Source organism: Ictidomys tridecemlineatus, chromosome 6 (genome assembly GCF_052094955.1).
Source record: "Ictidomys tridecemlineatus isolate mIctTri1 chromosome 6, mIctTri1.hap1, whole genome shotgun sequence".
Lineage (NCBI taxonomy): Eukaryota > Metazoa > Chordata > Mammalia > Rodentia > Sciuridae > Ictidomys > Ictidomys tridecemlineatus.
This window is the reverse complement of record NC_135482.1, coordinates 71,332,621-71,347,273: the sequence shown is the minus strand read 5'-3', so window position 1 is coordinate 71,347,273 and position 14,653 is coordinate 71,332,621. Positions and strand designations below refer to the sequence as shown.

At 33.9% G+C, this 14,653-nt stretch overlaps 1 protein-coding gene across 20 annotated transcripts in view; it reads left to right on the top strand.

Moving 5' to 3' along the window:
* Pphln1 (periphilin 1) overlaps positions 1 to 14,653 on the top strand; it is a 157,322-nt gene that overhangs the window by 70,878 nt on the left and 71,791 nt on the right. For 15 of the 20 annotated variants that reach the window (XM_013358489.4, XM_040280796.2, XM_005324841.4 and 12 more), the window contains one exon: positions 4,021 to 4,112. In XM_013358489.4, coding sequence (XP_013213943.1) covers positions 4,041 to 4,112 — 72 coding nt within the window. In that variant the 5' untranslated portion in view covers positions 4,021 to 4,040. Of the gene's footprint in view, positions 1 to 566; positions 678 to 4,020; positions 4,113 to 11,764; positions 11,805 to 14,653 lie in introns of those variants that run through there. The other 5 variants (XM_078014867.1, XM_078014862.1, XM_078014861.1 and 2 more) reach the window with 3 other exon arrangements.

Genomic DNA, 14,653 nt, shown 5'->3' with positions numbered 1-14,653 from the left:
ATGTATGAAATATGATATGTCAAGAGCTTTGTAATGTTTTGAACAACTAATAATAATTAAAAAATCTTTATTGTGGTAAAATATATATCAGATTTACTATTTTAACTATTTAAAAAAATTTTTACTTGTCAATGAACTTTTTAAAGATTTATTTTATATGTGGTGCTAAGAAACAAACCTAGAGCTTTACATATCCTAGGCAAGCACTCTACCACAGAGCTATAATCCCAGCCCTTAACTATTGTTTAAAAATGCAATTCAGTTTCATTCGGACTGATGGAACCATTGCCAGCATCGCCAGAGCTTTTTTATCTTCCCAGACTGAAATCTCATACCCATTAAACAATAACCCCTCTTCTGATGAATTGATGTTTATTTAGATTTTCACTTCAATTTGTTGAGGGATCTGGATTTTAGCTTCTTGATGTGTTTCTTCATGTTTAATTCTTCTACAAATGATGATTTATATTCTGAACAGCTCTTTTTTTTTTTTAAAGAGAGAGAGAGGTAGAGAGAGAGAGAATTTTAATATTTATTTTTTAATTATTGGCAGGCACAACATCTTTGTTGGTATGTGGTGCTGAGGATGGAACCCGGGCCACACGCATGCCAGGCAAGCGCGATACCGCTTGAGCCACATCCCCAGCCCCTGGACAGTTCTTTTTGAACTCCTGCATGTTAGTATTTTTGTATTTTTGTTTGTTGCTTTATTCCAATTGCTAGTTTTTTTTTTTTTTTAAAGCCTAGAGCACCAGGCCCAACCCTGTTTAGCTTTTGAGATAGAGGAAATAGGACATGTTCAGGGTAGGATGGCTGTAGACGTACTTTTTTTCCTCTACTTTTTCTTTTAGCTTCCATGAATTGTGGATTGATTCTTTAAGTAATTAAAATATTTGAGGTTATGGCAATAATAGTCTGTTATCTTTCAAACTCCCAGGCAGAAAATTATAACTTGATCAGAAGAAATCTATATATATTATCTTCCACAGTCAGGTAAAGTGAGTCACTTCACAAAATCTCTGTTGCATCTAAGAGCCTAACTGTTCCCCCACTACTGGGGATTGATCCCAGAGGCATTCTACCACTGAGCTATATCCTGGGCCTTTTTTATTTTGAGACAAAGTCTTGCAGAATTGCCCAGGCTCTTCTTGAATCCTCCTTCCTTAGACTACAAAATTACTGGGATGATAGCCTAGAGTGACAGTGCCCTGGGGGCTAGCAGGGAGCCTAATCTTTGTGATGGAACACCTTCTTTATCCTTTCATGGTAGAGCTTTAGGCTTGATTAGATTTATACCGCCCCCCCCTTAGCCTTTTTTTTTTTAAATGTAGATTTATACGGCCCCCTGCGGCCTTTTTTTTTTTTTTTTTTTTTTTTAATGTTTGGCCTCAAACTGCTGAGCTCAAGTGAGCCTCCTGAGTAGCTGGGACTGCAGTTGCATGCCACTTTCTCAATTTAGGTTTTTTGTTTTTTTATTTTTGTTTTTAAGGTAAGAATATTTGACAGATTTACAGTTTTCTTGATGGCCCCACATCCTGTTTTTTTCTTTTAATTGTAGTTTGCTTACATACCCCTTACAGTTTTGAGGGGAAGTCATTAGAAAGTTCCCCATCAAGCTTTTACATAGTGAATTTATTAGCACATCCTTTGGTGATTTAATGATCATGACCACGACTTTTAGACTACTTTTGAAGCTGAGACCATTTTCTGCCAAATATAAAACTAGGGATTTTCATACAGAGGAAGTCAGTCTCTTCATCATCGTTATCTTCTTATTTTCTTTAACTACATGAGATATTTTCTTTAATTTTTAAAAATTTTTTAGTTGGACACAATACCTTTATTTTATTTTTTTATGTGGTGCTGAGGATCGGACCTAGGGCCTCTCACGTGCTAGGGGAGCACTCTACCACTGCACCACGATCTCAGCCCCTACATGAGGTATTTTCAAGCTAATTTTCTTTAGGTAGTGGGGTGGGATACTGGGGATTGAACTCAGGGGTGTTATGGCGAAATCGCAATAAATCACTGAGTCTGTCTGAAAGCAGGAGATGGAACATTTATTCACCATCTGGTGGTCCAGATTCACCAGCTGGCAGGCCAAGGGACAGGCTGCAAGTCTATACCCTTTGACCCCCTTCAAGGGTTAGAGCACACCTTTATATTTCAAAACCACATAAATCACAAGTGGCTGTTGCTCTGATTCAAAACCATAAACAAACAGTATGAGATCTAAAATCATAAGCAGAAAGGGTAGTGGGTCAAACGATCCTAGTTGAATACAAGTTAAAGAATAGTTATTAATGTCTAGACAATCAATTTCTGTCAGGGTACATTGTCCAAGAAAAATGGGAACCAAAAAGAACAATTTTACATTGTATAAGAATTGCCATTTTGTGGGGCTAGGGTTTTGGCTCAGCGGTAGAGCGCTTGCCTAGCACGTGGTGATGCCCTGGGTTCGATTTTATTTAAAAAAAATAAAAATGAATAAAATAAAGCTACTGTGTCCAACTACAACTAAAAAAAAATTAAAAAAAAAAAAAAGAATTGCCATTTTGTGTTGCCAAACATGCTATGCCAAGCAACTGTTGATGGGTACTGAGGTGGGGTGTTCCCATGGGAGAAATATTTCTTACATAACATGGAGTCTCAGGGTACAATGGAGTCTGGTCATTGCCCCTATAGCCTGGCCCATAACAGGGGCACTCAAGCATGAGCCACATTCCCCAGCCCTATTTTATATTTTATTTAGAGACAGAGTCTCCCTGAGTTTCTTAGCATCTCACTTTTGATGAGGCTGGCTTTGAACTCCTGATCTTCCTGCCCCAGCCTCCTGAGTGGCTGGGATTACAGGTGTGCGCCACAGCTCCCAGCAAAGTCAGTTTTCTTAATATAAAAATGATCTTATATATCTAGTGTAATCTTTTCAGATATAAGGGTAAGCCTAAAAATATTTGTCTGGTCTGTTATAGAAAAGATTTGCTAATCTCTAATCTTCTGTATTGCTGTTTCATATAAGTGACCCGTTTTCCTGTACCCTATTTGTTTACCTAGGCTTTTGCCTTTTTGCAGTTTCTATTTTCTTCTGTTCTCTGCATTAAAATAAATTTACAACATTAAAAAAACTCAAGAGGGTCTGTGTCAGAGATAATTGTGGTTTGTGTCAATATTTGTTGAGTGTGTTTTTACAGGATTGTTCATTTAACACTTTTTTCCCAATTAAAGATTCTTCACTGACCATCTAGGAAGGAGATACAAACCTGCAGAATGTAGAAAAGCAAAAAACTAATATTATAGAAACTACTTGTCAGTAAATAAGGAGTGGTTTTGCTGATCTGCCTTTTCTTTTATTTATTTATTTATTTAAAAAACTTTTTTAAAAATTATCTATCTATTTATTTATTTATTTTTAGTTTTTCAGCGGACACAACATCTTTGTATGTGGTGCTGAGGATTGAACCCAGGCTGCATGCATGCCAGGCGAGCGCGCTACCACTTGAGCCACATCCCCAGCCCTTTTTAAAAAACTTTTTAAAATTTTAGTTGTACATGGACACAGTGCCTTTATTTTATTTTATTTGTGAGTGCTGACAATTGAACCCAGTACCCCACGCATGCGAGGTAAGCACTGTACCACTGAGCCACAACCCTAGCTCTGCCTCTTTTTTAAAAAAAATTATTTATTTAACTGAATTTTCCTAATTTTTTTTTTTGCTAGCTGAGAATGAAGTATTTGTGGTCTGTGGCTCTTCATATAATTGGTGTCTTTGAAGCTTTAAATAACCTTGAAAATAAAAGGAAAGTGATTTTTTGTCTTTGTTTTTTAGAAAATTTCAAAATTGTTTAGGAGAAACATTGCTTTAATCACTTTTTCCCTTTTTGTAACTTATATATTTTTTCCCTTAGGATGTCTGGAAAATATTTGTGTTGGATTGTAATAATTTACTACTACTTTATTTTCTCTGATACTTCCTAGTAATATAAAAACCATATTTTGTTTTTGTTTTTGTTTTTGGTTAGTGGCTCACAGAAGAGATGAAATGTGGTCTGAGGGACGATATGACTATGAAAGACTTCCAAGAGAACGAGTACCTCCTCGGAGTCACCCCAATGTAAGTTACTCTTACATATAGAATAATTCAGAACCTAGTGTCTTAATCTGATACATCAAAGCTTGACCTGTTAACAGTATCTTCAGGTGCCAGAAATTTACCAGTCTAGATTGAAAAATATCTTCAAAAAGTTTGAAAATAAGTTGAAACATTTTATTTATGTCAAAAATGTTATATTTGTTTAAATTTCTAAAATAAAGTGTTTATATCAGATTAGTGAAGAATATTTGAGTTATGAGTGTCAAACCATCTGTTCACCAAGAAATATTTGAGTACCTACTATTGGCTGTCTTTTATTTGTCTCTGTTCTTAAAAATGTTTGTGAATTGAATGTATGAAATTTAGAGTAGGCTTTCATTTTAGAAGAGGTTAGCTTTTATCTTTGAATAGTAACCTGTTAATGCCCCTTTTTTGGAATCCTGCAGTAGTGTCTGCTTGTGGTTGGTCAGGCACCCTAGCCAGTGAGTGAGAGTGTCTCGGGAAGCGGGTGGGGGGACAGGTAGGTTGCTTCTTGTTTTCTGTCTTGCTTGTCTCAGTTGCTCTAGGCCTTTTCTCAAGGAGCTTGCTATTTTGCTTATTGTTTCCAGCACTATACCTAATAGGAGCTCAATATTTATTAAGTGAATGTACATACTCTTTCTGTAGAGTCCTCTGGGGAGGCCTAGGTGGGTTTTGGGAAAGGTCAAGAAATTGTAAATTTGAACTTTTGTATAGCCCCATTCTAAGCACCAGGGAATTGGGCTTGTGGTAATGATATGTGGGCATATTGTAGATTCATTAAACATCATAAAAAGGGTTTGTTTATATGTTAGCTGTTTTCTCTTTATAGTAGATTATTTAATCTGACAACTATTAGGTGGACAGTGTCATCTTCAGGGTTGTTTTGGCCTGGATTACAACTCAGGTTAGGATTGATACAAAGTAATTTAAGATGGAAAGAATAAAGAGGCCTATCATATTTCAGGATGATGGATAGACTTAATTATTACCATATGTCATTTCTTTCCAGATTGACATGTAGACCTTGTTTCTAATCTTAAAAACAAAAAAACACAAAAACAAAACATTTTTTTTTTTTTTTAAACTTGGTACAGTTATTTTGTAGTTTACCTGGTTGGATAAGGATATGATATAGGTGATTGTATAAGTAACACAGGGATGGGAAATGGGATACCTTTTTTTTTTTTTTTTTTTTTTACTTAATTGCTTTTTAAGCCTCCTCTTCCTGCCAAGCATATATTTCATTATATATTTTATTTTATTTTATTTTATTTTTTGAGGAGAGAGAGAGAGAGAATTTTTAATATTTTTTTTTTTTTTAGTTCTCGGCAGACACAACATCTTTGTTGGTATGTGGTGCTGAGGATCGAACCCGGGCCGCACGCATGCCTGGCGAGCGCACTACCACTTGAGCCACATCCCTAGCCCTTTCATTATGTATTTTAAATGCAGTATTTCAGAGCTTCATAAAATAATTTTCTGTGTGGGTATGCCACCAACTGGGTACCATCTGCAGGACTGTGTTCTTTTATTACCTGAGTAATCCAGATGATAAAAGAAGAGGGAAAGCAGGTTGTTGTATTGATTTTAGATTGCACGATGAATAATGAACCCGTAAGATGATACTGAAGGATCTGGCACAGAATTATTGAGGTAATATATTCTGTAATGTGGGCTAATAATTAGTAAAGGTAGTAAGGCTAAAACAAGAACAGTAGATTTAAAAAGTGAGTGAATGAGAGACAAGAAGGGCTTAGCAAGGTTAAAGGCCACAGAGCAGCAGAAAGATAGTAGTTGGTATTATAGAGCATTGATTTTCCAAGATGATAAACTTCAGGGTGGGGATCAGTGTGTTGATGGGAATAGAAGGTTGGTATAAGGTATTAGAGTTGAGGTTCAAGAAAGTTTTGAGGATAGAGTTTGGCTTAGTGATTGTATTAGAGGCTCTCAATTTTAGCTGCACATTAAAAATTACCTAGAGAACTCTTTCCCCCCCCCCCTCTCTCTCTCACCATACCCAGAGCCTAGCAATGCTCTCCCATTGAGCCACATTCTCAGCCCCTTACAGAGCTCTGATACCATGCATAGGCCCCATTGCAGATAATTAAATCATCTCCATAGGTGGAATCTGGACATCATTGTTGTTTAAAAGTTCACCATATGAGCCTTACACCCAGATTTAAGAAATACAGATGTAGGGTTGGAGTTGTGGCTCAGTGGTAGAGTTCTTGCCTAGCATGTGCGAGGCCCTGGGTTCGATCCTCAGTACCACATAAAAATAAATAAAGATATATAAAGGCCACAGAGCAGCAGAAAGATAGTAGTTAGTATTATAGAGTATATATATATTTATATATTTTATTATATAATTTATATGTATATAAAACAAAAAAGAAAAAGAAATACAGATGTAGATCTGGGTGTGATGGTGCACGCCTGTAATCCCAGTGGCTCAGGAGGCTGAGGCTGGAGAATTGCAAGTTTGAGACTAGCCTCAGTGATTTATCAAGGCTCTAAGCAACTTAGTAAGACCCTTTTTCAAAACAAAAAAGCAAAAAGGGCTGGGGATGTAGCTCAGTGGTAAAGTGCATCTAGGTTCAATCCCTAATACTAAACAAAACAAAACAAAACCCTCCAAATAAAGCAACAACAACAAAAAGAAATACAGATGTAGATGAAGATTGAAAACACTGATGATGGCAGGAATTGAGGTAAAGATGATCAAAATCCTCATCCAAACAAAATCAGACATTTTCATTTAATACTATCTCTCTGTGTGTGTAAATATGAAACAGGCTTTTTCCCCCGGCACAATAGTTTCAACAGTAGAAAGCAGGTAGGGAGATGGTGTTTATATACAATTGCTTTTAGGATCAGATCAGGTATATTCAACTGTGTTTTCCTTATCTGGCTGCTTGGTTCTTTCTGGACAAGGAGGAGCCTAGGTTGCTTTTCTCTTTTCCAGATCACAGAACCTGTCCAGACTTTGTATAGGTTCTTCCCTCTCCTTTTTTTCCCTTTTAGTTCCAGTTGATTGGTGTTTGTGTTCTTCCAGTCACCTCCTAGTTTATTAACCTTTCTGTATTCTCATATCCCATCTGCCCAGGATGCAGGTATACTTTTCTTATGATGAACTTGGCCTTATCTTGGTTAGTAATTTAAACCTTCTTCTTCCTCTCAATACCTTATGCCTTATGAGGGCTTTTAGGAATTATCTGTTTGTTTTCTGTGTTTACATTTTAGTTCAATAAAGCATCAGTTCTTATTCTCTTTTTGTTTTGTTAGTGGCCTGGTAAAGTTTATAGATCTCTTCTCAGAATAATGTTTTTAAATCTAGAAAATAGAAAGGCATATATTAAAGGAAACTACTTACATTTGAATGTAAGGATTAAACCATGAAAAACCTAATTTTGTGTTACAGTATTAGTTAGTAGGTTTTTTAGCTTCCCATTACTATAACAAACACCTGACATAATCAACTTCGTTTACACTTTGGGAGTTTTTAGTCCAAGATGGATTGGTCCTTTGGTGAGGTAGCATATCATGACAGGCTTTGGGTGTGGCAGAGCAAAACCATTCACTTCAAGGCCAGGGAGGAAAAAAACAAAATAAAACCAGGAAGGGACTAGGGTCCCACTATTCTTTTCTAGAACATGCCTCTAGTGACCTAAAAGACTTCCCAATAAGACTTACCTCCTAAAGGCTCCACCATCTCCCATTTATCTCTCTCAGGGGAGCAAACCTTTACCATGTAGACCTTTGGGAGACAGTTAAGGCCCAAAGTATAGTTGTAGGTCATTAAATATCAAGAGCTACCTTTGGGGGCTTCATTACTATAATTTCAAAATAGAGTATAAATCAGACTTTGAATATCTGTAACAACAAACTATAACATGAAAATATTTTATGTCTTTTGGGGACAAATTCACCAGATAAGCTATAGTTGTTGGGTTGTTTGGTTCATATATTTAGATTGAAATTTAAATGGACTTGCTGGATCCCTGGCTTAAAGTGTTTGACACCAGAAATAAAATATAAATAAAATTATGATTTCTGGCTTTGTTTTCATAATATGTTATTTAAGTTTTCAAATCTTTGCTTACAGGACAGAGACCATCTAATATTATTTAAAAACCCATATTGAGGGCTGAAGACATAGTTCTGTGGTGGAGTGTTTACCTAGCCTGTGCAGAGTATAAAGAACAAATGAAAAAAAACCCCTCATACTGCTTGGGAGTGGTGGTTTAGGCCTGTAATCCCAGAAATTTGGGAGGCTGAGGCAGGAGGATTACAAATTTGAGGCCAGCCTTGGCAACTTAGTGAGACTTTGTCTAAAAATAAATAGATTAGATAGACAGTTGGGATGTAGCTCGAGAAGTCCATTGCCCCTGGGCTTATACCCCTGGTAACAAACAAACAAATATGAAACAAAACAAAGCAACTCCCATATTGACATGTAAGAATATTCATAAGCAGCATTATTCATAACAGCTTCAAACTGTCAACAGTGCAGATGTCCAACAGTAGGTGGATTAAATTATACAGCACTGGGAATAAATGGGCTATTGCTAGAGACCAAAACACAGATGAACTTTTCAGACATATTGAACAAAAGAAGCTAGACACAAAAGTATATCCTGTGTGTTTCCTTTTATATGAAATTGTCAAACAGGCAAAAGTAGCTAGAAAAATGGTTATTTGGGGAGGAAGAGGTACCAAGAGAGCACAGGATGGATTTTGCTGTGCTGGGAGTGTTCAGTGTCCTGATCTGGGTGGTAATTATACAGTAATTTTATCTTGGGAAAATTCATGCAACAGTACATCTATTATTTGCATACTTCTTGTAAGAATGTCGTATCTCAATAAGTTTAAAGTTTTGGAAAGGCAGCATATATTTTTCTAAGTATAAAATTTTAGCTAATTCTTTAAAAAGTGAGCACCCACTATCATTAGTTCTTGGGATGAGGGAATGTGATGCTCTAATTTTATTTTGTATTTGAATTCCTAGCAAAAAGCAACTTTACTGTATTCTTTATCTTTTCATGCTACACCCTTTGCCCTATTTGTTTCTGGTTCTGAAACACTGAAAAATGTATTTGATGTACTATTGGATATAGCATAAAGTATGCAACGAAAGGGTGACTGCTGAGAAGGTACCTCCTACCATAGTATGACTTAATTAATAAAAGCAGCTGCTGTGTGAACTTCTGGTTTGATAAACCAGGAAAGGCAGTTGGATATTCATGAATTATTGTGCTGATATTGAGTTATATTTAGCATTGGGAATCTTATCCTCAGCATACAATTTGGCAAATGTATGAATTATTATTTTTGTATTGCATTCTTTTAAATTCCTGTATATAAATGTGGATAATATGTTACTTTTGTAAGTTACTTTTATATATATATTTTATATAGTCTTAAGAAGGTGCATAGAAGACTAAAGTCCAAAGATGTACACTATAAAGAATCTGGGATATAAGCATGTCCATTCCACTATAGGAAGGAAATGAATTATCATAGAATATCTACATATAACTTCTAGATACCTATAAGATCTTTATTTTTAAAAATGTACTTTCTGGTTTTGGGGGTGTAGGTCAGTGTGGGTGAGGCCCTGAGTTTGATCCCCCCAAAACAAAACAAACAAAAAAACTAAAACCCAGAAACAAAAACAGAACAAAACCTGAGCAAAAATACTTTGTGTGGTTTAACATAGAATTTCTATAAGGTTAGTTATCTAATTTCTTAGCCTTTATCAGGTTTTGTGACAGAACGTCTTTTAGATATCTACAGACTTCAGTTGTGGGAGTCTGTCTTGTTAGCCTAGTGGGGAACAGATAGGTAATATGGAAATTCTGATGAGGCTGCAACATAAAGTGTTGATTTTCTGTTGGATTACTTGAAAATGGAGAGAAATTCCAGTTTCAGAATTTTTGGAGAATATAAAGTTTGAAAATCAGGTTCAGAGTATTAGTAACTTATATTTTGGACATAGTACTATAACTAGGCTGAAGCAGTCTGATCTTTTTCTACCTGCCTTATTTTTACTTTATTCTTATTTTACATTAGTATAGTAAGTAGATTTTTCTGATTTTTGACAGCAGTGGTAAGAGTAGTAAAACTCAGTAAGGATGTCAAGACCAGCAGTATTTTTTTGTCACATTCATATTAGTTTTGAGTTACATAATTAGGTTTTATAATCAAGTAGTTATTCTGTTTATTCTTGGGACCAAAAGTATTTCAGATTACATTTGTTTTTTCAAATTTTAAAATATTTACATGTAAATAATGTCTTTTTTTTTCTTAAAACTGTTTATTGCGTAGTTTTTTATTTGTATATGACAGCGGAATGCATTACAATTCTTATTACACATTAGAGCACAATTTTTCATATTTATGATAGTATACCTAGTATATTCACACCAACTCATGTCTTCATTTCTGTACTTTGGATAATAATGACCATCATAATTCTATCATCGTTAGTAACTCCATACCCCTTCCATTCCCCTCCAACTCCTCTGCCCTATCTAGAGTTCGTCTATTCCTCCCATGCTCCCACTCCCTGTCCCACTATGAATCAGCCTCCTTATATCAAAAGAAAACGTTCAGCATTTGGTTTTTTGGGGATTAGCTAACTTCACTTAGCATTATCTTCTCTAACTTCATCCATCTACGTGTAAATGCCATGATTTTATTCTCTTTTATTTCTGAGTAATAGTCCATTGTATATATATGCCACTTTTTTTTTTTTATCCATTCATCTATTGAAGGGCTTCTGGGTTGGTTCCACAGTATTAGCTATTGAGAATTGTGCTGCTATAAATTATTTTAGAGGTGGGATCCAAGTCTAAACATGAAATTAATTTGTGCTTCATATGTACTTTATACACATACCTGAAATTGATTTTATATGTTTATTTTATTTTGACTGTCATCTGTCCCATGAAGTTAGGTGTGAAATCTAGTTGTAGAGTCATGTTAGGCACCCCCAAATTTTCAGATTTTGGAACACATCAGGCTTTGGATTTTTGGATTAGGGATAGTTAACCTGTGTAATGATATTTATGAAATTTATTTTTAAAATTAATTGAATATTTCTGCAACTCTTATAATGACAATATTTCTCCTAGAGAGTTTAGCCAACCAAAAATACATTTTTTAGTGAATTAAGAACATGATTTTGTTAATATCTGAAACTTTGTGGAGAATATATATATGTGCATAACAATTTCAAATATTCCTAAATGTAATTGTACTCAGAGTATAATCGAGAAACCTTTCTTTTGTTCAACTTGAAATCAAGTTTACTTAATTTAGTAATTTTAATTGTATGCATATTTAAAACATTGTTTACAGTGTGTTAATATTCAAATACTTGTTTCCTATAACACGTATTATTTTTCTTTTTTCCTGAAACACTTTTATTCTAGACCTTCATGTGCATATTTTAATTACTGTTCTTTTTATACCTTTTATTATTTTTTTTTAGTTGTTAATGGACTTTTATCTTACTTATTTATATGTGGTGCTGAGATTCGAACCCAGTGCCTCGCACATGCTAGGCAAGGTGCTCTACCACTGAGCTACAACCTCAGCCCTTTTTTATTCCTTTTTAAAATTGTCTTATTTCTATTTATTTTTTGTAGTGCTGGGGGTCAAACCCAGGATCTTGCACATGCTAGACAAGTAAGTTATACCCCCCAGTTCAATGGTTTATTAAATAGTGTTCATATAAATTTACCCATGTTAAGTATAACATTTCCCAGTATTTTCTTTTGAAAGTTTTCAAACATATAGCAAAATTGAAAGAATTTTATAATGAACAGCCATATATTTACCACTTATATCCAACCATTTACATTTACTGAACTTGCTTTATTATATATATTTATTAAATATATATTATATATATATCTTATTTATTATATATATACCTATTCTTCCTACAAATCTATCTAAGCTTTTGGTGCATTTCAAAGTAAATTGTGGATCACAATATACCCCCTAAAACATGTTATTAGAGAGCACTATTTTATTAGTTTAAGTTGGAAAATTACATACATGAAATGCAAAATCTTAAGTGTTCACTTGCTGAGTTTTAATTTAATGATATTCCCTTGTGTAGAGCTACTCTAGGGGCTGTTTTAATTTTGGCTAACAGAATTGCAAGAACTTAACTTTCTTTTTGTTGTCACTATCTTCAGAAGAGAAATTATATATATATTCTTGGTCACATTCTATAATAATATGTCTTAGCTTTTGGGGGGCAGTACCTATTGATTGATTATAAAACCTAATTATGGGGGCTGGGATTGTGGCTCAGCGATAGAGCGCTCGCCTAGCATGGGCGGGACCCGGGTTCGATTCTCAGCACCACATAAAAATAAAGGCATTGTGCTGTGTCCATCTATACCTAAAAAATAAATTTTTTTTTTTTTTTAAAAAGAAAAGGTATTGTGTTGGGTCCATCCTAAAAAAAAAATAAATAAAAAAACACCTAATTATGTAACTAAAAACTAACATGAATGTGACAGAAAAATATTGCTGGTCTTAACATCCCTACTGGGTTTTACTATTCTCACCAATGCTGTCAAAATCAGAAAAATCTACTTAGTATACTAATATAAAATAAGAATAAAATAAAAATAAGGCAAGAAGAAACAGATTGGACTGCTTCAGACTAGCTTAGTGCCCAAAATGTAAGTTACTAATGCTCTGAACCTAATTTTAAAATTTTATAACCTCCAAAAGAATCAGTGAGTGTTCTGATAAAAATACATGTCATAAAATATGACCTCAAAACCTCAAAGCTTTTGAAAGGAAAAGTTTTCCAGCCTGTGTAATAGTTTTGAGTTACATATGGTTTTGTATGGTATTTTTCTTATAATAAAGCATGTGATGACAAAAGAAAAATAAAATTTAGATAGCAAAATAGAATGTATGTTATGTGTGAACTTATGAACTGCTTACTTTGTGACAACTACTTTGTAGGTGCTTTATTCAATGAGTAAGACCAGCAAGGTTCTGTAAGCTATGTTCATGTTGTAAGTTGATTATAATAGGAAGTAAAACCACTAATTATTTAGATGTGCCATCATACTTACTTTGCTAGTGCACTAGTATAAGAGTCATTTTTTTTACTTTAAAAAAATTTTTTATGTAGTTGTAGATGTACATAATGCCTTTATTTATTTTTATGTGGTGCTAAGGATCAACCCAGTGCCTTACACATGATAGACAAGTGCTCTGCCACTGAGCTACAACCTCTGTCCTATTTTTGACTTTTTATAAGGAAAAAATTATATAAAAATTACAATATAATCATCTCCCAAAGGATATATAATCCAAGCAGCATTTATCTACTCCTTGCAAATTGTGTTTTTTCTGTGTCTCTGCCATTTACTTCTTTCCCAGATTTTTAAGTAAATCAATGATTCATTTTTCAAATGTAAATAAATATTTCACTATGTGTCTAATGGATAAGGATGTTTAAGGGAGGGGGTTTATATATTAATATTTTTATATTTTATTTATTTTTGTAGAACTGGGCAAAGAAAAAATCAGGTGTGTGTGTATTAAACTCTGGGCCTTAGGCATGCTAAGCATATGCTCTGCCATATAGAGAATATATTCATAGTCTCAAGAAATGTTTGAAAGAACTGAGGTTTTCCACAAAACTTGTACTCAGTTAATTATGAGATTTAACATGTGGAAAGTTTGGCATTGATTTATACAGTGAATCGAATAAAAGTCACCCACTTGCAACCTTTACTTTCTAAAAATGAAAGTGTTTCTCATAACAGGTAGTTATATTAACTGGAATGTATAGTAAATTAAAATACAATTTGTTACTTTTTAACAAAACATGTATACCATTTCAGATTTCTAAATTGGTAAATTAATTTGATATGTTTTATTCTGATCAAATTTTCATGAGCATAAACTGAAAAATTATTCCATAAACCTTAACAGGGCCTTGTGATGATAGTTGTCTCACCCCAAACAGTGACAAATGTGAAAATAGAAATTTCATACAAGTTTAACTGTTCAAAAAAATATTTAAGCTTATGTACTAGTGTTTTTCTTTCTGTATTGTGCCAGAGTTTGACAAATGATTGAGTAAAATAGACTTTAAAAAAAAAATTAGCAACATATACTTTTTACTTTTGGTCTGCCTGATGGATCACACCTTTCTTACTAACTTGGAGAAATAAATCCATTAAGTTCTATGAATATTTTTGGAAATTCTAGTAATGCCCACTGAAAATTATAATTTTTAAATGAATAGGAATATTTAGTCATTAATACGTAGATATGCATTCATATGATAATATACAAATATTTTCCATAATGAACAGAGCAATAACAGTTGCTTTCATTGAGTAAACTAAGATTTTTATATGCAAACATGACATTTGAAATATCTGCTTATGAAATAGTAGAAATGTTTCAACTCTATTGAGTTTATTTTTTTAAATATTTTTTTAGTTGTAGATGGACTCAATACCTTTATTTATTTTTATTTTTATGTGGTA